General features: G+C 35.9%; 2 protein-coding genes across 2 annotated transcripts in view; one reads left to right on the top strand and one right to left on the bottom strand.

The window, feature by feature from the left end:
- Positions 1-15,700, bottom strand: part of LOC147069752 (retinaldehyde-binding protein 1-like) — a 118,935-nt gene extending 103,235 nt beyond the window's left edge. Inside the window, exon 1 of the mRNA XM_085950637.1 lies at positions 15,470-15,700. Within this exon, the coding sequence (XP_085806763.1) occupies positions 15,470-15,476 (7 nt within the window). The 5' untranslated portion in view covers positions 15,477-15,700. The remainder of the gene's footprint in view (positions 1-15,469) is intronic.
- Positions 15,277-24,336, top strand: part of LOC147069750 (alpha-tocopherol transfer protein-like) — a 53,313-nt gene continuing 44,253 nt past the window's right edge. The window contains exon 1 of the mRNA XM_085950640.1: positions 15,277-15,564. The gene's annotated coding sequence lies outside the window, so the exon portion shown is untranslated. The remainder of the gene's footprint in view (positions 15,565-24,336) is intronic.

The raw sequence follows: 24,336 nt of genomic DNA, 5'->3' as shown, positions 1-24,336 counted from the left end.
ATAGATGTCTTTGGGGATATTTAATATATTATTATTTGTGATTATATAAATACGTCAACATGAAAATAAAAATTATTTTTCTTAAGAAGGTAGGCTTTAAATAATCGCCTAGTATGGAGTATTCGCCACTGATATATATATCGCACACCCAGTAAAATACTGTCGTAAGTCTGAAATGGGCGTTTTCGAGTTATGGATGTGGTTGGATTCGTATTTTTTTTTGCTATTTTAATAAAATACTATCGTATCTCAAACTCAAATAGTGTCGGAGAGAAAGCAATTAATACAGTACATTACTTTCCGAAAACTGTTGAATAGATAATAAAATAGTGTTGTAACTAAGTTACGACAGTATTTTACAAGAAGCTTTCTAAAAAACTAAAACAATACTAAAAAACTAAAAATACTGTTGTAACTCTGTTACTACAGGAAAATCTTGATATACAGCATAATTTTCTCACTAATTGCAAGGATATTATTGTTCCAAAGTATTCAAACAAAAAAAACTGGAAGCAGCAGAGGCAACAATTTTTGTTATCAACAATTAAATGGAAGTAAAATACAAGAAGTATGCAAAAAATACTTTATCAACACATTTGGGGTGAGTGAAAGGTACTGCTCCACTGCATGGAAAACAAGAGATCTTCTTTCCGGAACGCCAATTCCAGAACAAAGAGATCACAAAAATCACAAAAAAATTAGTGATGTTTAAAAAAATGATATAAGAGCTCACATTAAGTCTTTCCCAGTGATCGAGTAACATTATTTGCGTGCACAGACGTCCAAATTGTATTTAGATGGTAAATTAACAATTGCTGAAATGTATCGGTTATACAAAAAACAACAAGCTGACAGCAATATGCCATTTGGAAAAGAACACTATTATACGCATCTATATTTAATGACGAATTTAATATTGGCTTCTTTAAGCCTAAAAAAAGATTTGTGCGTTGAATGCGACCTATACAATAATTCTTCACCACCAGATGAAAAAAAACAACTTCAAGAAAAATATGAGACACATCAACCTGGAAAAAAGAGGCAAGGGATGAAAAGATCAAAGACGTAGCAGAGTCCCGAACTAATGGCCAAAATAGCGTCATTAATGTAGCTGTATATGATTTGCAGGCTGTTTTACCGCTTCCTTGCGGAAATGTGTCAACTTTCTATTATAAACGAAAGTTTGGCAATGTACAATCGTACAGTCTATAATATCACTGAAAATATTGCAAACTGATACATGTGGGACGAGAGTCAAGCTGCATGAGGATCCAATAAAATTGGTAGCTGTGTACACGATTACAATGCATGTAAAAAATATCACCACAATGAGCATTTTATTTTTTACAGTGACAATTGTGCCGGGCAGAATAAAAATAAATACATTACAGCAATGTATTTATATGCCACCGGGAATTCACAAAAAAATACAACGATCTCTCATAAGTTTTTGGTCACCGGGCATAAACAAAATGAAGGCGATATCGTCCATTCTACAATTGAGCAGCAGAAAACCAGGGCTCTAAAAAGTGGACCAATATTTGTGCCCAGCCAAATGATTACCATTGTACAAACAAGTAAGAAAACAGGACAACCATACATAGTTAAACCCATGACGACAAATAATTTTCTCAACGTGAAAAAACTAGCAGATGAAATCGGTAAAAATTACAACACGGATGAAAATGGAGAAAAAGTTTTGTGGCAGAAGATTAAAGTTATAAAAGTAGACAGAGACTATCCATACATTATTTTTTTAAAAACCAGTTATCATGAAGAATGTAGGAAATTGAATGTTCGACAACAGCAAATAGGCAAACCGTTACCAATGGATGGTCTCAATATATCCAAAGCATATCAAGAGTGGCCAAAAATAACGACAATTAAAAAGAAGGATTTGCTTTCCTCTGCACCGCTAAACATCATGAATTTTATTATGATTTTTTGCTTCTCTTCCAAGTGATGTTTAAAAATTAAAAATCGTATGTAAAAAATTTATTTTCCCATTAAATTAAATAATTAAGTATTTTTTTGTTGTTTTGAACTAATAATTGTATTTTTTCAATAAATCTTTAAAGATTGTACCATAACTTAATATTTTGAAAACCTTCCTTTACAGTGCCCAACAAATTAGTTGAAATTATTAGAGTGATGGTAGGGAAATTTACATAGAAAGTATTGAGTTGATTCAAATTTTACCATGAAATTGTCAAATATCCTAATAAAATACAGTCGTAACTCAGAAATATTCAAATATCTCCGTTTGTATATGCTTTAGAGAAAAATGATGAATACAGTTGAAAATAGATCATGTTTTTCCATAAAAATGAGTAATAATTTTTACATTCAGACTTTTCCTGTATTTACAAAGAATATTTGAAACTTCAAATGGCTCTCCTGCAAAATGCCAATTTTTGACTTACTACAGTATTTTACTGGGGGTGCGATATATATCAATCTATCTACAAATACGCTGCGTAGTATTATATATTTCGTTCTCAAAGGCAGGTCATAAAAATCTAAGGCGTTCAATGGCTGTAATAATCCGTACGTGAATGTACCATGTTTTGAACATTTTTTTATATTATATTATGTTGGTGTCAGTTGGGGGCAAGAAAAAAAAGGAAATCAAACAAACATATTATTTTGAACATAGATAATTTTGACAACACTTCTGAGAAAATATAATATTATAACCAATATGAAAAATCTTTTTTTGAAAAAAGCAGGAATCGAACCTGTATCTCTCGGGTATCGCGTCCACGCACATATACCACTATGCTAAAGGAGTCATACTTTTATTTCGACAAATTTTAACTAATGGCTTTTAATACTCACTGAAGCGCTTTCCAAATTGAGCTACTATATTGGCGATCGGCTTAGTTACTAGCCGACGTCGTGTGAATCATTACTGCATCGAGATATTGCAGTATAAATTGAAACAATAGAAAAAAGAGTGGCATAATATTATTATGGCACGTGTCAATTCGACGTACGGAGTATAAATATTCATCGCATGAAATATCGCACATCCGCGCCGTAGACAGACCAGACCATTTGCAAACAACTATTAAACAAAATTAATATGATAAAACATCACTCAGGGTCGTAAAGTAGGTTGTATTGTCAGATAAGCTTAATTATTAAAAGATGGCGAGGCTATTACATTAATTATTAGATACCATGTGATTTTTTGTACTTCTAACTGTTATAACTTGACGTTTCTACTGTCTTTCAAGGTGTTGGGTGAAATCCAGTTCTATTGAACGGGATCGACAATTTTTAAATAAGTAAATATCGTCACTGTTCTGGCAGAAGACACAAATTCGAAAAAATTACATATTGAGTTAGTTATACCAAAATGTTCCTTATTTCAAACTTTACCGTCTAGAAACCTTCTTAATAAATAAACAGTCTTTATTTTAAAGTCATAATTTTTACGATTACTTAATAAACTGACATGATAGACCATTTCAAACATTTTAACAACTTCAAAGTCAAATTACTCAAAACTAGTATTCTCCAGTTAGTGTCTTCTGTTCCAGAACAGAGACGATATATTCTTATCAATGTTCGCTTCCTTGTTGGAGCATGTTGATACCATGCGACCCGACCCTTCCAAGATTTTACATTTATGCCACCACCCCCCGTAGCTTCACTAAACACCCTTATTCTCACGGCGAAGTAGTCGCAATAGAATTTCAATTTTTATTTTATTTTATTCATTTTTTAACATATTGTGGACATTACAAATTATAAGTTTAAGACGTTCACAACATGACAAGAAACATTATTATAAAAATGAATAAAAAAGTAATAAAAGCGATTAAAATGAAAATATAATAATTACAAGATAAAAAGAACTTTTTATATACAACGGTTTTAAATTTTTTGTTGAACCATATAAACTTGACTTGACTAGCTTAAACGATCAAAAAAAATTGTACTTGACATGTCATATTGATTTCCATAGTAACGCACGTCTAGCGACCAATAATGGTGTCGAAATAACTTTTCATATAAAGCAGAATTAACTGAAAATGAATTCAATTCTACTTAAAGATGGCTAAAAGTATTTAAAAAAATGCATTGACATCGTGTTCCTATATATTCTAAAAGTTTCAAATGTCTAACTAGTCGGGAAGTTAGTTAAAAATCGATTGCAAGATTTGTACCGGACAAATAAGAATACGAGCTAAGAAAAATGTTGTAAAAAGGGAACATAATATAAACACACAAACGCAGTGAAAATACAATTATACATCTATAGAAGTTCAAAGAAGTATACCGAGCGAAGTATTGCTAAAGAGGCCCTATTTTAAGAATTTATAAAATAGCGTCCACCTAAACTCACTCTCACGCAAGTGGAAGATATCTACACCCGAAGTCATTCGGTTGAACATAGTTGTTATCGCCCTCCCAATTGGCAATACCACGGGCAGATTGGTTTTGCACCTTGGGAGAATAAACAACTGATGCTCTATATTTCTAAGATGGACACACAGATCAACACTGCCCTGAATTGCAGAGTTCTCATTTATACCTCAGTCGAACAAAATAATTCTTATTTTAAAATGTGCATATTAAATGTTAGTACAATTTTTAATTTGTATCCATATTTTTCTGTGTAGGTTAAATTATTTTTTTGTATCTATAATGTATCTATATGTTGTAGATATGAAATTTTAGTTAAAGGGCTTTTTTATTTTTATATGGGGGTTTTTGTCCAGGGGGGGGGGGGTAATTATCTTAAAACCAGTAAAAGCAAAGTATACTGCATCTAACATAACATAGCAAATCTCGTATGTTTTTTTCAATAAACTCCGTAATTTAGTGCCTCGTTCGTATCGACATAGGGTCGTATGCATGAGATTCCCAAACACTTTATAGGCTAAATACTGCTCATTTGTGTGCATGAGTGCAAATGTAATCCGTTGGTTAGCGACGTCACGATGTGACGTCATAATGTGTCATGGCGTCCATATAATGGCAAACTTATAAAATTTCATTCACCGATCATTAATTTAAAATTGTAAATGTATCTGAAAGTGTGCGAATGGTACCATATAAATTTAATAATTATAAATTAATTATTATGAATTTTAAATAATTTATCAGTTATTTTATCACATTTATTTTATAATTCTACTGTACGAAAGGATAAAGTATTCCCAGTAAACATTTCCATTTGGTGGCAATACATACAGTTATATTATGACTAACTTCATTTCAATCACTTCTATTATGAGATGTCAAAACGGAATAAGAATAAATGAATGAATAAAATGAATAAACAGCACGACTAGGCAAATGTTTTACAGAGTCTACAAAATGAACGAGGGCCTCAGGCAAACGTTTGTTGTAATGAATGCATTATTAAAATGACATTTGAGAGTGGCATATAAAGCAGCCATTTTGAATGACGTGTGACCTCAGATTGCTTACGTCACAAACAGTGTTATACGCTATATGGTGGAAAATCGGTTAAGTAGCCTATAAAGAATTTCAGAATCTCATACATACGGCCCATAAACATTATCGGACATTCCTACTCTTTGAGGGGTAACCGGGAGAGTGGGTATCAATACATATATGATTTTTTTTAATCTGCTACTCTGATAATAAAAATTAATATGAAATATCAAAAAAATATTTTATCGAATCTTTTGCTAGACAATACCTAATAATATATACCTAATAGAAACGACCCCATGCGGCAAAGGTCGGAAAATTTCCAGTTCAAAAAATTACCATATATTATATTTTCAATCACAAATCAAAATAGATATGCCTACATTTTGTCTGTGACAACACTCACTCATCCGATGACCATTGTGTGGTAATTTCAGTTTATTATTCATAACTTCGTTGTTCACCTGTATATTATTAATGAATAAATAATAAAAATTTAGGAATAGCTAAATACAATAAAATTAAAATTAAACTACGGGTATATCGCTAAGTTGTCGAATTCGGCTGCTTAAGTTCGGTAGCACATACAAAATCGTCTCGATTGGAACATGGTCATAAATCAAAACCGCCGGCAATGGTTGCAACTCTCTCGACCCACGATCATTCACGTGGTCCAGTGGAAGGTTTATGTCAGTAATAAGACTCGATGCATGTTAATCCTCAGTGATGTTTATTCGTCAATACTCAATTTACAATTACATGATGTATAAATAAAAGGGAAAGAACTCAATAGAGTTCGATCCGCAGTGAAACAACTTGGCGATCATAGCTGAATTATGTTTGAACAAGTTGAATGGTCCGAGTTGAATGAATCCAAGGATCATCTCGCAAGACTCAGAAGACCTCCAAAGCAGAATGCAGGAACTCGCTGAAGTAAGTAACAAAGTAGGTTTGCAAATGAATGTAACAAGGACGAAAGTCATGTTCAACTGCTTTGCAGGCCAAAAAGAGATCTTCATCAATGGCACTCAGCTCGAACAGATGGAAAGCTACATCTATCTGGGACAACAAGTGTCTATAGATGGATGTATATTTGATGAAATTGTTCGCAGAATAAAGCTAGGCTGGAGTGCTTTTGGCCGCCTGAATAATGTCTTCAGAAGTGACCTTCCACTGTGCCTAAAGCGCAAAGTGTTCAACCATTGTGTGCTTCCCGTGATCACATATGCGTGTGAAACATGGACCCTAAGTAAAAGAGAGATCCAAAAACTTAGAGTAGCACAATGTGGTATGGAGAGGTACATGCTGGGCATAACGTGAAAGGACAAAAAGAGGAATGAGTGGACAAGGAAGCAGACAATGGTTTGCGATGTAATAGAATTTATTAAAAGCCTTAAATGGAGATGGGCTGGACACATAGCTCGAACAAGAAACAATCGTTGGACAAATCTAGTCATCCAGTGGTATCCAAGAAGTACAAAACTTCCGCAAGGTAGACCTAGAGGCCGCTGGATCGATGAAATGATTTACAATAGTATTAATATGAAATAGTAAGTAAGTAAAATTAGTGACGCTTAGTTCATGTACAAGGGTATATATGTGTGTAGTAATACAGCTAGATAGGGTGGATAAATTGGGGTTGATCAATAATATAATATTGAGTAGGTACATTGTTATAGTCGAAATCACACCGATCGAATATCCTTAACAAGAGTACATTATTAGTAACTTAGAGTGTCGATGAATTGAACAAAAGACAATTTTTTGTCATTGGGGAGATATCATAGATAGGGTAGTTACAGATCCATAACACTCTTCCACGCGCACAGGATAGAACATGCCGGACAATGAGGTTGGTCGGCTAGCCGAAATGCCGAATGAAAAATGGTATCTGCACATGCACCTATATAAAATTTTGCTAGTCTACTTGCGGCCCGGCCCGTGAGAGGTGAAATTTGTTACATGCGACAAGCAGATTTTTTATACGAAAAATATGGCTCTAATTATATAATCCGGAGAGCCCTAGATCATTGTCAGGGCGGAATAACAATCGGTGGCCAGAAAATAAACCACTTAAGATTCGCAGATGATACCACACTAATCGCTGCTGATGAAAGAGAACTCACAGAGCTGCTACACCGGGTAAAGGAAGAGAGTCGCAAATACGGCCTCCTTATTAATAGGAATGAGACAAAGTTAATGGTTGTCGATCCGGTTAACCTTCTACCAACAGCTAGTACACTCCAAAACTTGGAAACAGTGGATAATTTTGTATATCTGGGATCGACCATTAGTGGAAAAGGTGGATATAAGAAGGCGCAGACAGATTGCAAAAGGTTTGCAAAAGGATCGGGGAATTTCGATGTCCACAAAAATGATGCCTTTGCAAACATTAGTGCTCTCTATATTTTTATACGGAGTCGAGTCATGGACGGGATCGGAAGGCAATTGATGTCTTTGAGATGTTGCGTTGGCGCCGAATGCTTCGTATTTCTTGGACAGAACACAGGACGAACCAGTCAATCATCCAGAGACTGCAGATAAAGGAACGTCTCGCGACAATATGTCTGAGACGCATTCTGCAGTTTTTTGGACATATTGTCAGGCGCGGACCGGACAACCTGGAGAGACTGGTGGTTTTGAGTGGCTTTCAGGGAAGGCGAAGCAGAGGAAGAGCGTCTGTGCGTTGAAGCGACCAAGTGAAAGAGCTGACTGGGGACACCATTCATTCTGCCCTGAGAGAAGCGGAAGATCGATAAGGATGGAAAGCCTTGGTCGCTCAAAGGATGGCAAAATTATAAAGTGGTCACGATTCTCAGTCATGAGTGTGCTACCAAGAAGAGAGATATGTAGCTACATTAAGTTACATGTGTTTTGTGAACGACAACAAAATCACATTGACAAATACGACGTGTTGCAATCGAGACAAGTTTATTTGTGCGATGGGGCTAAAACAAGGCAATGAAGACACGCCTGACACGACGTTGGTTTTCTTTTTTTTAGTTATTTTCAATGGTGTACAATGTAGAGTAGGTATATGCGTTATAACTTTGCACTCCGGCTCTAGGATGAAAATGATGTAGGTAAGTACATAATATATTCTAAAAATATATTTTTTACATATATTATGTATTTCTTACTTCTTTAGTACTAGATATATAATTGGACGTATTTCTGCAAACAAGATCCAATCCACACGTGTTACATATCGAGTAAATTCAATATTTGAGGGATGATTGATTTAAAATATATGATTTGTGATTATTTCATTTAATTATCTGATGGGATACTTTAATAAAATCAAATAATCACACATCATTTTAAATCAATCCTAACTCAAATATTGAATTTTCTCAACATGCTACACGTGTGGGTTGTATCTTTTTTGCAGAAATACGTCCAATTACAAGTGAATAAGTGTAATAAAAGAACAGTGTAATAAAAAGTTCAAAGTTATAAAACATATTATACTCTAAGTGGGTACATCCTACAATAGTATATACCCGTATTATTTTTTGGATATTAAACTTTGATTGGTCGACAGTTTCCACATTGCATAGAAAAATGAGTAGACAATAATAACACTAGCATATATTACAAGGAATTAATACCAACTACTTGACCCCGGACGTAAAAATAGATTATATTTGAATTAATTTATCAGTATATGAACCCAATTTAACGACATTCGAGAACCATTCTTTCTGTTTCTAATGATTCTCTAATAAAATCATCAAAAATTCAAAAATAATCTGTAAGTAAACGGTTTCCAGTGACGTCTCGTGGGGGTAGGCAGATTGAGCGTCGTTTGGGGGCGGCAGTTACACGAAGGGCGGCAAATAGAGGATAATTATTTCGTGTAGGTTCTATATAAATAGCTACTAAAACTTAGTAATAACGAAAATATCTTTTCATTAAAATATCAGCTCACTGGTTGGAAACAAAATCTATTAATTAACATAAAATGTTTAACAGGACTGTATTTTTTTCTGGTTCGTGATATGTAAGACTGTATTACCAAGTGTGACACCCCCGTATGGTCCCCATTTGGGGATGTCTTTGTGTATCTGGAGACGCCCGAATCGGTATCAAAGCCAACAAATAATAAAGCGCTGATTACGAAAATAAATAATGTTAAAAGTCGGCCGGCAACATTGTCTTTGACCGTTGGAGATATGCAACGTCGCCCAAGAAAAAAAACCGTTGGGAATGATTTTTCAAGATGGCGCGCAGATCGCGACAAGCAGCAAAATCGCGAACGCGTACATTTCGCCCTCCGTAGAATTAAATTATTAAAAAATGTAACCATATAGTATAATAAACGTAAATAAACTCGCCGCTTCCATCACAATTCCGGTGCCTTAATTATCCACCTTCATCCCAAATACAGACGATAAAAAAGAAAACAAAACACAAAGTGACAGTTGAGAAATTTCACACATACCAAAATGGAGGGGAGTGATACAAGGTAACAAAACCCACTTTTCGTAAAAAATATTTATAAATTTAATTTTGTATATTTTAGTGGTAAGTATTGATACCGAGAAGAAAGGGTGGAGGACTCACATGTATGCTGGCAGCGTTCTTCACGAGTATCACCTTGATTGAGGGTTGTGTGGACATCAGGACATATAATTCAAGATAAAACACGTCTTTGATTTAACAATTTCCCTGCGCAGGGACGTTTAATTACATTAACTTTTCGGACATTGGTTGGATTACATCATTAATTACACTTGCACAGGAGTCTTAGATTTAGCTATAGCACAGTCATTATATGGGAACACGTGTTTAAACACATTAGCCGAATTGGCGCGAAGGCGTTTTATCGAGGACGCGACACATGGTTTTTAGGTGGTTATAGGGATTACTATCGGGCCGCTTACACAAAAGGAATTCACTGATTTATAATAATGAAACGAGCGCGACTTTACAGTTTACATCGTAAAGACCCTGGGCCGCACCGAAGGTGCAACCCCGGATGTCCGCTTCCACTTTGGCAGGAGAATGAATACTGTCTCATTTATCTGCAACGACCCTATCGGTGGTGAGACAGCGGGGAGAGGTACGAAGGGAATCTTTGGGTCAAGTCAAAACCTAACGGTGATTTTTCTGTCACCTCGACCGGATGACGCTCTCGTCGGCAGGTACAATTTTTTTTTCGCTCGACGAGGGTGTTATTGTTTACTTAGCTTTGTCAGAGATTCTAAACATTCGTCAGGGGCAATGGTGTTTTTGATTAAATCGCTGATCTGGAATTTGAAACTGTCGGGCACCAGGGCCTTTCTTTTTCTTTTGGTGACAAACCTCCCTACTCCAATTTGTTTCAAATTTTATATCAGCGATCATGTAAAGCGAATGGAATGTGGTTGTAGGGCAAAGAAATTTTTTTTAATACAGCGCGCGAGTTAGGCGGGTTTGCGTTGGTAATACATTGATAGGGTTATCATGGGGCACGTTTTGTGGTTACGGGGTGGGTGTCGTCGAGGTTTCTAGTTCGTCTTGCGAGATACCCTCAGCAAGTGCCAACGGTTCTGGGGGGGTAGCCGGTTTCGGTAGGGTGTCGTCACATGATCGGCTTCTTCGGACTGCTGCAGTGGTCGGGGCTGGGTTGCCTATTCAGGGGTAGGCGGAGGGTTGCGGAGATCAGGTGTCGTTCGGCGGGAGGTGCAATTTGGACGTGTGCTCGGGTCCGGCGACGCCGTCGCAAGATTGACGCGGGGATGCGAAGACAGGGCTGAGTTCTCGTGCTAGGGGTCGTCGGGCAGAGGGGGGCGACCTTGACAGGCAGGTTATACCCTGGACTTTTCCAGGACCTCCGGTGTCGGTGGTCCCCGGCAGCTGCCAGTAGACGGGGTGGCTGCAGCATCGTAGGAACGTCCGTTCTGTGAGAACCCACGTTCGTGGCATTTTCGGGTTTCGTTGCACTGATTTCTCATCATGGACATTAACGTCGTTTTAATTTTTGGCAGCTCGCAATAATTTTTTCTTAAAGCACTGTGTATTAGGTTGAACGCCCCTGGTTTTGATTTTTATCTTGTTTGGTTTACGCGCGAAATTGTTCTTATTGGATTACTTTGTCTCTTCATTTTCACTATGTTTTATCGGTATGTAGCGTGGGCGAGTTTATATTTGTATGCTTGTTTAGGGTTCTTAATAGGGCGCCAGAGAATTTATTTTTAAAATTCACAAAAATATGGGTTTGATGTCACACACTTGGGTTTCTCAGGGTCGTGGTTCCCGAAGTCGCATTGACTTCGTTCGCCTCACGCATGGGCGACAGAATGATACCGAGAAGAAAAGGTGGAGGACTCACATGTATGCTGGCAGCGTTCTTCACGAGTATCACCTTGATTGAGGGTTGTGTGGACATCAGGACATATAATTCAAGATAAAACACGTCTTTGATTTAACAATTTCCCTGCGCAGGGACGTTTAATTACATTAACTTTTCGGACATTGGTTGGATTACATCATTAATTACACTTGCACAGGAGTCTTAGATTTAGCTATAGCACAGTCATTATATGGGAACACGTGTTTAAACACATTAGCCGAATTGGCGCGAAGGCGTTTTATCGAGGACGCGACACATGGTTTTTAGGTGGTTATAGGGATTACTATCGGGCCGCTTACACAAAAGGAATTCACTGATTTATAATAATGAAACGAGCGCGACTTTACAGTTTACATCGTAAAGACCCTGGGCCGCACCGAAGGTGCAACCCCGGATGTCCGCTTCCACTTTGGCAGGAGAATGAATACTGTCTCATTTATCTGCAACGACCCTATCGGTGGTGAGACAGCGGGGAGAGGTACGAAGGGAATCTTTGGGTCAAGTCAAAACCTAACGGTGATTTTTCTGTCACCTCGACCGGATGACGCTCTCGTCGGCAGGTACAATTTTTTTTTCGCTCGACGAGGGTGTTATTGTTTACTTAGCTTTGTCAGAGATTCTAAACATTCGTCAGGGGCAATGGTGTTTTTGATTAAATCGCTGATCTGGAATTTGAAACTGTCGGGCACCAGGGCCTTTCTTTTTCTTTTGGTGACAGTATCTATATATTTTGTTAGTATCTAAAATGTATCCATACAACATCTTAGATATTAGAGTTATTTATGAAAGGATAATATTGTATAAAAATACTGAATAAAAAATGGAGCGGCGTTTTGGCGCTGCCTAGGGGCGGCATTTTGTTTAGGGACGTCACTGACGGTTTCAAACATCGGATATGCATGCTCTTTGCAGAAATGGAATAGAAACAGGATTCTGAATTTTTCGAAACTCGAACTGAAACCGGAACCCCTTAAAAATTAAGTGGTTCCGGAGGTTCCATTGTTATACCTATTATTGTTGGTCGATCGCCGATTCAAAAAAAACGCAGGAAAAATAAACAACATGGCGTGCAGTAGATACACATAAACTAAATATATTATATTCAAGAATGTTTCGTAATAAATGACATGAAGACAAAATGTACAAGGTGATGGTAATGGTAGGTGCAATGGATCTTTTGATTCCCATAATGGAACCCTAGTTGGCAAGCACTCCGTCAGAGACGGGTACAGAGCTCGAAATGGAAAAGTTTACGAACCGGAGCGCTCGACAGTTTCCTGGTTATTAGTATATTTATCAATTTTTATGTGTATCTCATAAAAATAAGTGTGTTCGTTTTTCTATTATATGGCCTATCTGAGACGGAGCGATAATTTTATCGTTTCACGAACAGGAACGGCGCTACAGTGCGCTCCGGTCCATTTCGAGCCCTGGATCAATAGTGATGCAACAAAGCCAAGTGTGACCGACTGAAGAGATACAACTCTGGTTAGAGATACACAGAGTATAGTTAAGTTGTGGAATTGGTTATGGATCCGAACAGACTGTGAGTATTAGTTAATATTGGAACAATATTTTTTCACGACTTCCAAAAACTTTCCTGGATATATCGGACAATTTCCGGTTTGTAGTTATTTTGTGTCCGCAGTGGAGTAGTGGCATAACGATCGCCTCTTACGCCATGGGTTTGAATCTCACGGCTGTCTCAAATTTACACAATGTTCGGTTTGTGTTTGGACATTCCTAGATATGGAAAGCTAGTAGCCTCGAAATGACCGGAGCGCCGTGTTCCTGAGCATAAAATGGCAAAATTATTGCTCCGTCTCGTGAAAAAAATAATTTGACCGAATGAGGTAGATAGGCTATAGGACAGGGTTGGCGAACCTTTTTATGTACGCGTGCCAAAATTTCCCAAATATTATTTTTCGACTGTCTGACTGGAAAATGAAAAAAATATGTTTTTAAGAATTCTGTTAAGTTGGAAAATTACAATTGAGTTCTTGAGATTCTATCTGTCGCCGTGTTTCTAGCCTTTTTATATCTTTTATTCTTTGAATAATTTTTTCCATGGTCAAAGAGATCGTGGAAGCATTTTTACCACGTTTCCTTCATAATATATTCGTCTTTTTCTCTTCCGTTTTTAGCGATTATGTTTGAGGCTAAATAACAATCAACTATTTGTATTTGAATGACTGTCAATAAATTTCATCAGGTTGGTTGTTTGAATATTTTCAAACATTTTATTTGCCTCATTGGTTTCAAGCATTGTAATTCGATCAAAATCAGAGGTTCACGACACGGCTTCTTCCGCCGCCTAATGAGGTATGTGCGATAATATTATGTGTGACGCATAAAGCGTAAAGACCGACCTATAAAATTATATATTTACATTCATTTTATAAAAACGTGATGCTTATTCTTTATTTCCATGCTATTTTTTATACAATGCGATTTATCATTTACGCATTTCGTTGTTTTCGTTTGCGCATCGATAGGTAAGTATCATTCGTAAAAATAATATTAAAAACCTAAGAAAATACGCATGGTTATATCGTCATTATTTTTTAATTTATTTGTAAAACATTCGCGTGCCTTTGGTTCACTATCCCTGCTATAGGCGATGGGTGCGGGACTTAAGCATCGGCTTATAGCCCCGTGGGTCCCAGGTTCGAATCCTGGGTCTGGTAAGTACCTACACATATTTTTTTTCAATTTGTGTATCGGTCAGAGTATGACCTAGTAGTTTGAGCAAGTGGTTGACATCCATGTCTCATAAAAACAAAAAAAAACCTGTTAATACAAACCTCCACTCTGTGGAGGCCCATATGATCTTATTAGGATCGGACATGGTCGAAAAAAACACACTTGTTTTTATAAAATATACATAAAATTAGATACCTAGGTAGATATGTAGTATGCATGGTAATTTAGAATTTCGAGGGCTGAAAGGCCTATAATCAGCGCTTGAAATGGATAATTTTATGAACCAGAGCGCTTAATAATTTTACGAAAATAGTTACATAATTATCTAAATATGTAAGTAGGTACGTATATATTTCTATAAAAATAAGTGTGTTAGATTTTTTGTTATGTGGACTATTTAGCTCAAATGATCAAATTATTTTTTCCACGAGACGATGCGATAATTTGGGAAAATTTTGTCATGAACCGGAACGGCACCCTAGTCCAGTTCGAACCCTGCCTATAATAATATGCTAATATTCGAGAGAAAATTTTAAAAAACATCTTCCTTAATTTAAGCAATAAGTTCGGGACAAAATTTTAAAAAATATTGTTTTTTTTCCATTATTACAGGATTACAGTAATAAGGAACAAACAATGTCTGCAATATTCATATAATATTTTTTGAATTGAGATTTTATTATAAAATTTTATGACATCTATCGACAATCCTTTAAATTTATTAGTTATACGACTACAAAATATTTTTACTTCAAGCTTACAACTTCGTTTAATAGATGTCGTTGTACGTAATTCCGTTACTTTCATACAAACGTCAATACATTGTACAAATTTTAACGGCACATATACACGATACCTACTTACACAATGACCTATCTCAACCAAATTACCATACACAGACAAGAATATTCACCGGTTAATAAGGTCAAAACGATCAATACCCAAATAAAACTAACCGAATTTATCCTGCATGCATTCAAACAATATCTTTAAAATATAAACCAGCATTAAACTTACCTTCCATGATGCGTCAAGTGTAAATTTCTAAATAAAAATGAATTCGTCGTAAAGGAGTTGTTCCGGTGAAATATTCCTCCGCATTCGCTTCAAACGTAAGTTATTTTGTACTACATTATTTAATCTAATGCATTGTTGTGTATTTCTTATCACATTTTTGTATTACAAGTAAAATACAACCTGAGTATAAAAACTATTGTGTACTTACAAATTTTTGACATTTCGCGAAACTTATTTCGACAGATGGTGTCATTATCTTTTCGCCTGTCAAATCAAAGGAAAAAAATAGTCCTTTATTTTTCTTGCATGTGTCACAAGTTACATACACAAGTAAATAATGTTAGATTAAAAAGATACAATAAATTACACGCCCTGAAGTAGGTATGTAAGGAGAGTTGTGTGCTTTTTTTTAAATATCAATCTTTTGTTTTATTATCTAACGATAGAATATTTATTAAAATTACATTTTCTTATTTATTAGGTAGGAAGGTAATGGTTAAAATCAAAATCAGGTAAGGGCGAAAGTGATATAACACGGATTCCCAATCTTTTTCAAGTCATAACCCCCGTTTACATACCTAGGTCAAGTGACCTGCGACCTCAGAGAAGGTAATAATTTATATAGAGAGCGCCTATTTTTCGGTAAAATGAAGCCGATCTCGATTTTATTATTATCAACTTAACTACGAAACGTTATTTATAACATCCGTGTTGCTTCTCAGTACGGCTACCAAATTTCAACACAACATAATTAACCATAATATTATGTTCTACTCAAATAACTAAAAAATAATTATCACTAACTTTATATTTAACACAAAAAACAGTTTGGTTTAGGCAGGTTTTAATTGATTTTTAAAAAGGGATCAATGAATTTTACACAAATAACCAACAATATGTGTAATACTTGTATGTATTCATAATCCAACGAAAACAAATAAGTATGAATGAATAAGTATGCACAATTTTGTCATATTGCCCAAAATATACCAAAACTATTATGGTTTGGTTTATGCAGGGTTTAATTGATTTTTTTTAATTAACCAACACCTTTTGTAAATTGTAGTCTTAGTTCAAAATATGTCTTAGTTCAGTATAAATACCTACGACTTATAAAGTTTAATGTGCACTATTTATGGCGGATCTTGACAGCCTACCTCCACCCTTCACCACTGGTAGGTAGATATAATATTTAAGATTACAAATAAATTAAATACCAACGGTATTGTAAAATATATTTAACACCCAATCAATTCAGTTGGCAAACTTTTTTCGATAATATTTTTAATTTTTTGCGCCACTAGGCTAACTCATTCTACTAATTCATATTGTTTGAGCGCAGTCATATCAATAATAATATTTATGCACTACGGGTGCCGGGGGACGGAAAAGTTTGAAAACGTCTGATTTTATCTAGTATATAGTATAGCCGTGTGATTAAAGAAAGTTAGGATTAAAATATACATTTAACTAATAAATCAGTACATATAATAATATGTAAGTACTACTTTTAAGAGCCAAAGCCCACTACCCCGACACGTTGCAGTGTTTTTTCCTCTCTATACACCACGCAGTGACATAACGGCGGTCGTGGATGCGTTCGACCCCCCGCACGCCTGTCGACCTTTCAGAAGCCAGCAGGTGGAGCATGCCCCGCGCGGTGTATAAAGGGGGGAAACGCTGCGACGTGTCGTCTTAGTGGGTTCAGGCTCTACATTTCGCGAAAACAATAATAAATTAATGTTTGTTTCTCACCGTTATTCATAGCACTTCTGGTCTTCCACTAAAACGCCAGTTCGATCAGTTATCAAATTATCACTACAGATTTATGTACAATCAACATTTTGATGTTTTATGTAATCGTTTGTCATATTATTTTTATTAATTAATCTATTTATGTTATCAATACCTACCTGCTAATGATTTTTTTCTATATTATGATAACACCATATTGCACAAATAATGACAATTGCAGGAATTTTTTGCACGACAACTGTAAAATGCATTAATGTACATGTGGCAAACGGTGGAGGTAGGCTGTTAAGATCCGACACAAATAGTGCGCACTAAACTTTGTCAATCAAACGTATTTGTATTTATTGAATATTATGTGTTTATATAATAATACTACAATGCATGGCCCCCACAACCTGAAGCGGGCCCCCAGTCTAGGATCTATGGCGGGGCCCTCTACCTATCGCTAAGGTATTTTTTATAGATTTTTTTGTATTTTTAATACACCCACTTGAATAATTATTATTGAGTTGTCAAATATCGACAAACAATAATCAAAAATTGCTTCACACAATCATATATTTTAAAATGTTATCATGCTTGAAGTGAAATAGCGACATTTTTTTTACTATTAGTGCAATTTTATGATTTGTGTTTATCTCACTTGGTTGCTCGATCCGCCACGCCGGGCCCCCAGGCTAGAGCCCCGTCAGCCCCCCCTTGTGGGGGGCCATGCTACAATGTATATATAGTGCTTGTTAGTTTTTAAAATTCAATTAAACCCTGCCCTATCCAAGCCAGTAGATGGGAGTCAAAAAATATTCGTTTATCTATAAAATATCTAAAATTATGCCTCTAAAGTTTTAACCATACACAATTCTAGATATTTTATAGATAGAACAATATTTTTTATCAATTATGATTTGGCTGAGGCAGGGTTTAATGAATTTTAAAAACTAACCAGCACCATCCGCAAATTGTATTCATAGATCAATGAAAACAAATAAGTATGACTGACAAAGTTTAGTGTGCACTATTTACTATTTATGTCGAATCTTAACAGCCTACCTCCACCCCTCGCCACTGATACCGACCATATTAAAGACAATATATCAAAATTAAGTAGGTATTGGTTTATATTTTTATCAAAGAGCGTGGATCCATTGCACGATGAAGGCCTCACCATGACTCGTTCCTATGTCCTCGGTTTCTTGCTTTATCCGTCTTAACCAGTGTTTCTCAACGACGTGGGGCGTACGCCCAACCGGGGGGCAATTTGAATGTTTTGGAGGGCAATGTGCAAATCATTAATATTTGGTACATTTTTTTATGTTGCAACCATGACTTTCCGAGAAAATTACTGTTGCCATTCACATCATAATAGTTAGTTGAATGCGGCGCTTTAGCGCTGTAAATGATTTGTTACTCAAAAAAAAGAAATCGTTTTGACATCACAAACTGTGGAGATTTAAGATTAAAATTTACCAAATTAGTACCTCACATTAAAACTCTTTGCAGCTCACATCAAACACAAGGATCATACTAATTTTCTTGCGAGTTGTACATCTAATATAAAATACATAAGTACATTACTTACGAAATTTAAATTAAATAATTACAAGCTAAAAATAACTTTTTATATACAACGTTTTTAAATTTTCTGTTGAATCATATAAACTTGACTTGACTAGCTTAAACGATCAAATAAATTTGTACTTGATAGAAATACTGAATAATGAAATGTCATTTCATATTGATTTCTATAGTAACGCACGTATATATTATTTAATAATTTTGTTGCTAGGACCCCTAGCAACCAATAATGGTATCGAAATAACTTTTCATACAAAACAGAATTTTAACTGAAAACGAATTCAATTCTACTTAAAGATGGCTAAAAGTATTAAAAAATGCACTGGCATCGTGTTCTGATATATTCTAAAAGTTTCAAATGTCTAGCTAGTCGGGAAGTTACTTAAAAATCGATTGCAAGATTTGTACCGGACAAGAGCGTTGTATTCTATTTGCATGTTTTTTTTAAGCAATTCATTTTTTTCAGAATTTATTAGTTAACTATGAAATTTTTGAAGTGTTGAAGTGGGGCATGGCACAAATAAGGTTGGGAAACACTGGTCTTAGCCATAGATCCTCATAATCATTCAAATCTGGCGCCTCTGGGGGCCTTACCTCTGTACTAGACTCACTCCTGTTTATACTCATAAAGCCATTAATAAAACTGGAGTAGTAAATTTGTTGTTCAGTAAGCTACTGCAGACCAGTGTTGCCATCTTTTTCTATGCTGATTATAGTACAAAGGCGTTAAAATTATAGTATTACTAAAAAATATATAGTACAGGAACATTTTTCGCCTTGAATCCTTTAAAATTATAGTATTTTGGTGTATTCAGAATTAAAATGATAGTATTGTACTATAATTATAGTACGGTTGGCATCACTGCTGCAGACCTAATACATTAATAGAAAATAGGTACCTACCTACATAACGAACGAAATGAAAACTGACGCATGGCATAGTGATTTAATAAAAAAAATGTCTGGAGTTACAAAGTCCAATCTACATAAATTTTATATTCTAATGTTTTTTTGCATGGCGATGCAAATATTTGAACACTACACACAATTCCAATAATAGACACTATTAATTTTACCACTGCGATCACCACAATATGTGGGTGGGTTGGATATTATGTACTTTGCTGGTTATACGTATTTGTTTTTATTGAACTAAAGCCTCGATGACATTGAGCTACTTTACAAAATGCTTGTTGGCGAATTTAAAAGCGGGTGAGTGAGCTAGTACAATTGTGATGATGACACACAAAATTTTCCACTCGCTCAGAAGCCACTATTTTGACAGGACGTGCGCAGACGCATGCCACACGCCAGCATATAGCGTGTAAAGTAGACCGGCTTTCAACTTTTCTTCTCGCCGACGACGACGGCTTCTATCGACGACGCTTCCAGAGCGTGATTTTGCTCGCCGTGTTCAATGAATGGACTACGTTGTATTTTCGTTAATTCGTCCGGCTGAAAAGCCACCAACGGTGACTCATGGGGCAGGCGGGCACAAAGCGTCGTCAAATCCAGTGTGCGCTCGCGTATTCGATTACGTTGTATTTTCGATGATTTACACGCCACTTGTGAAATTTGGCGCGAGAGCCTCACTCGCTCCGTTAAGTGGGTTTTACGCCTAAAGAAACCGAAATCGCTATCGGACAGACTCATAGAAATAAGATCAAGGTTGATTGTTATGTATTAAGTTTTTTTTTTTGTTTTTATTGGGTACGCTGTAACCTGTATAACGATGTTTTATTGTAAATTAAAAAACACGTGTTAATTGAAATGTTCCCGAGGAAGAAGCAGAGATTATAATGCATTTATACGCATAATCTGGGGGTACGATATTCAATACAAAGTACACCCCTTCGCCCTACAGTAGAAGTATAGGGTACATACTTCTGTAAATTTTATCATCAACCACTCCAGTTCATAATCCATTCTATTTCAAGCGCTGCGGCCCTATGTTCTTACTTGCGAGTGCAAGCTTCCCGGTCGACATGACGTCATATGACATCATTGTGACGTACTACCGGAGTGATAATAGCATTCGAGAAAATAACGCTGGTCAGACAGCGGCATTATTCATTGTCACCATACACATATAGGTTTTCATCATAATAATATCTACGGTGAGCACTGTACGCTGGGCGGCATGCCTCAAGCGTGTATTGGCTGACGTCACAATTACGTCATGTCGTCTGGTGACACACGAGTCGATAGTTAGGAAATCGCGGTGCTGGACTTACCGGTGTACTTGGTACATTCGTAGAATCCTCAGCACGTCAATTATTCCTACACACGTCATAATATCGTAATAAGACGTCATATACCTACTTTGTATAGGTAGTAGGTAGTTCAGGATCTCATAAGATTACTGATTGCTGATTGTTTTCGTGTGACACAGTGTCTGCCAAACTGTGTGCCGCGGCACACTAGTGTGCTGCATCAGGGTGTGCCACGAAGGAAGAAGCCTTAAAATTATTCATTTTAAATAATGCCTATTCATTTAAATTTTCTTCAATTTAAAATAAATTCAACATCTACAATGTCGTACAGATTCTACATAATATACAAATAAATATTTGTCACCTTAGTGCATAGTGGTCGACGCGACACAGAGGAATAGTGATGAGAAATTAAACATTTTAAATTTAAGCTTGCAAGTAGCGAACGAAAATATCATTACAATTACATGAACATTAAATTCTTTCGCTGACAAGTTAGACCTGTGGACCAGAAAAGTTAAAAACTCACAGCTTGATTGCTTCCCAAGTGTAGACGCTTCCTCAAACAAATTTAAAATGTTGCGAGAAGTGCAGAGGACATTAGAATTCCTTTCTGTATCATTTTCCATCACTTGATTATCAAATGTACCAGTGGGTCATCAATCCATTGGCTAGATTCGACGGTACATACCTGACACTAACAGAGGAGGAAATTTTAATAGATCTAAAAAACGACCCTGTGCACAAAGCCTCATTTTCTGACCTAGAGTTATAAGCATTTTGGATATCGCTTTGGAGTCAATATCCTCAATTGGCTACAACAACAATTAAATCTCTGTTGCCGTTTGGATCGTTGTATATTTGTGAATTTGGTTTTTCAGCGCTCGTGGAAATGAAAATGAAACCAAAAAAAAACGAGAACGGTTAAGCGTCAATTACATTGAGCTACTTTACGAGCTGTTTGTTGGCGAATTTAATAGCGTGCGATTCAGCTACTGCGATTATGATGATGACACACAAAACTTTCCATTCGCTGAGAAACCACAAGCCAGCGACTATTTTGACAGAACGTAGTTCGTTTTTTTATCGGGAGGTTGCTACTGCGCTCTACTGCGCAGACGCAGTGGGCCCACATGCCGGGGTGTGGCGTGTAAAGTTGACCGGCTTTCAACTTTTCTCGGTAGTGTATTTACAATCTGCTTGTTAGCTTGTTCAATGATTACACTGGGCGACTTTACAGGCAGATTGTAAATTCGCCAACAAATAGCTCGTAAAGTAGCTCAACGTAATTGACACTTTACAGATGGAAATGAGAAGTCACGTGTTTGTTTATCTAATTTAGAGCCGCGTTTTGACAGAATTCTTTCTAAAAATCAATTGCGTCCTTCTCACTAATATAATTATTACCACCTTTTATATATTATGTTGATAAAATATTAAAATGTTAAAAAAATTTGTTACCTACGTCCTACACCATGATTTCCTTTATTCATATTAATAAGATACATTTCCTTTTTTAAAGCATTTTTATTTGGTGTGCCGCGGAACAACTCCCATTCACCAGTGTGCCGTGAAGTAAAAAAGTTTGGCACACACTACACATAACATCCATAGCCTTCTATCAAGGATTGGCAGTAAAAAAAATGCCTTCGTAATGATCTCGAGTCAATATCATTAGTGACTAGATAATATTATACTTACAACATTATATAACTTACTTTACTAACAAGCCTTTTTATACTTAGGTACATAACTATTCGGCCATGTGTAATTTTCATAATAATATTAGGTATATTCCCAATAGAAGCATAAAATATTATGTAAGTATACTTGTATGTAGTTATGCACAAATATATTTTACATGTTTGTTATTCAATTTTTTTTCGTGAGCTTCGTTCTTTTTTCGGTGTTTAATTGCATTAAACTTGAATACATCTTGAGTACTATTTTTTGTGGATATACTTAATTGTATTGCATACCTAATACTAGTTCCATTATCGTTGTTTGGCATTGGAATTAATTCAAATGGTAACACGACTGCGAGATTGTAATTTTAAAAAGAGAATGGTATATTTAAGCGTGTCCGGAAATTTGTACGTATGCACACTTCACCGTAAAATGTTGTATCGGAAATAATTATATGATCGTTTATTAAAGACCGTCTAACCTCTTTGGGTCGTATTAGTACCTACTGAGATATAATTCATATCTAAAAAACACGGTTCTTGTCAATTTACTTTACAGGAAGCCAGCAGTAAACACATTTTGAAAATAGCCGATATACTGGATTATTTGTTAGGTTAGATTAGGTTAGGTTTTCATTATTGAATTCATGAATTTTGACAACATTTCACCATGGCACAGTTCGCCGTGAGTTTTCTATCAGAAAGAGATGACCGTATACTAGGTATATGGTCCCCAATTTTATTAGATTCAATATGAACATTAATTCAATTTTCATAGCTGTTTTGGCAAAATTCATGAAAACCTAACCTAACCTAACAAATAATCTAATATATCGGCTATTTTACCAAAAATTGTTTACTCCTGGCTTCCTGTAAAGTGTAAACCGACCAGAACCATGTTTTATTTAAATATGAGTTGTATGTGAGTACTATACGACCCAAAGAGGTTGGACGGTCTTTAATATTTTTTTTTTTTTTTTTTTTTCGACCATGTCCGATCCTGATAGGATCATATGGGCCTCCACAGAGTGGAGGTTTGTATTGACAGATTTTGTTTTTCACGAGAAATGGATGTCAGCCACTTGCTCATATATTTCCGATACAGCTGCAATGTAGAAGAGATCTGTATTTAGCTACGTATTTTTTTCGACTTATACGAGGTAAGTATAAATGAGAACTCTGCCATTCTGGGCATTGTTGACATGTGTGTCATAACTATCTTAGAAATAGAGAGCATCATTTCTATCATGGTGCAGAACCAACCTGCCACTGGCAATGCCAATTGGGAGGGCGATAACTATGTTCAACCAAATTGCTTCGGGTGTTGATATATTCCACTTCCGTGAGGGTGAGTTTAGTTGGACGCTATTTTATAAAATCTTAAAATAGGGTCTCCTTAGCGAACTAGGTGTACTTCTTTGAAGTTCTATAGATGTATAATTGTATTTTCACTGCTTTTGTATGTGTTCTCTTTTTACCACGTTTTTTTAGCTCGTATTCTTGTTTGTCCGGTGGTTGTTTATCCAGTACAAATCTTGCAATCGATTTTTAACTAACTTCCCAACTAGCTAGACATTTGAAACTTTTAGAATATATCAGAACACGATGCCAATGCATTCTTTTAATACTTTTAGCCATATTT

This window comes from Rhyacophila brunnea, unplaced genomic scaffold (assembly GCF_057557595.1).
Source record: "Rhyacophila brunnea isolate RB1 unplaced genomic scaffold, BYU_Rbru_1.0 scaffold_23, whole genome shotgun sequence".
Lineage (NCBI taxonomy): Eukaryota > Metazoa > Arthropoda > Insecta > Trichoptera > Rhyacophilidae > Rhyacophila > Rhyacophila brunnea.
The sequence above is the reverse complement of the archived record's forward strand: the minus strand, read 5'-3'. Positions and strand labels throughout refer to the sequence as shown.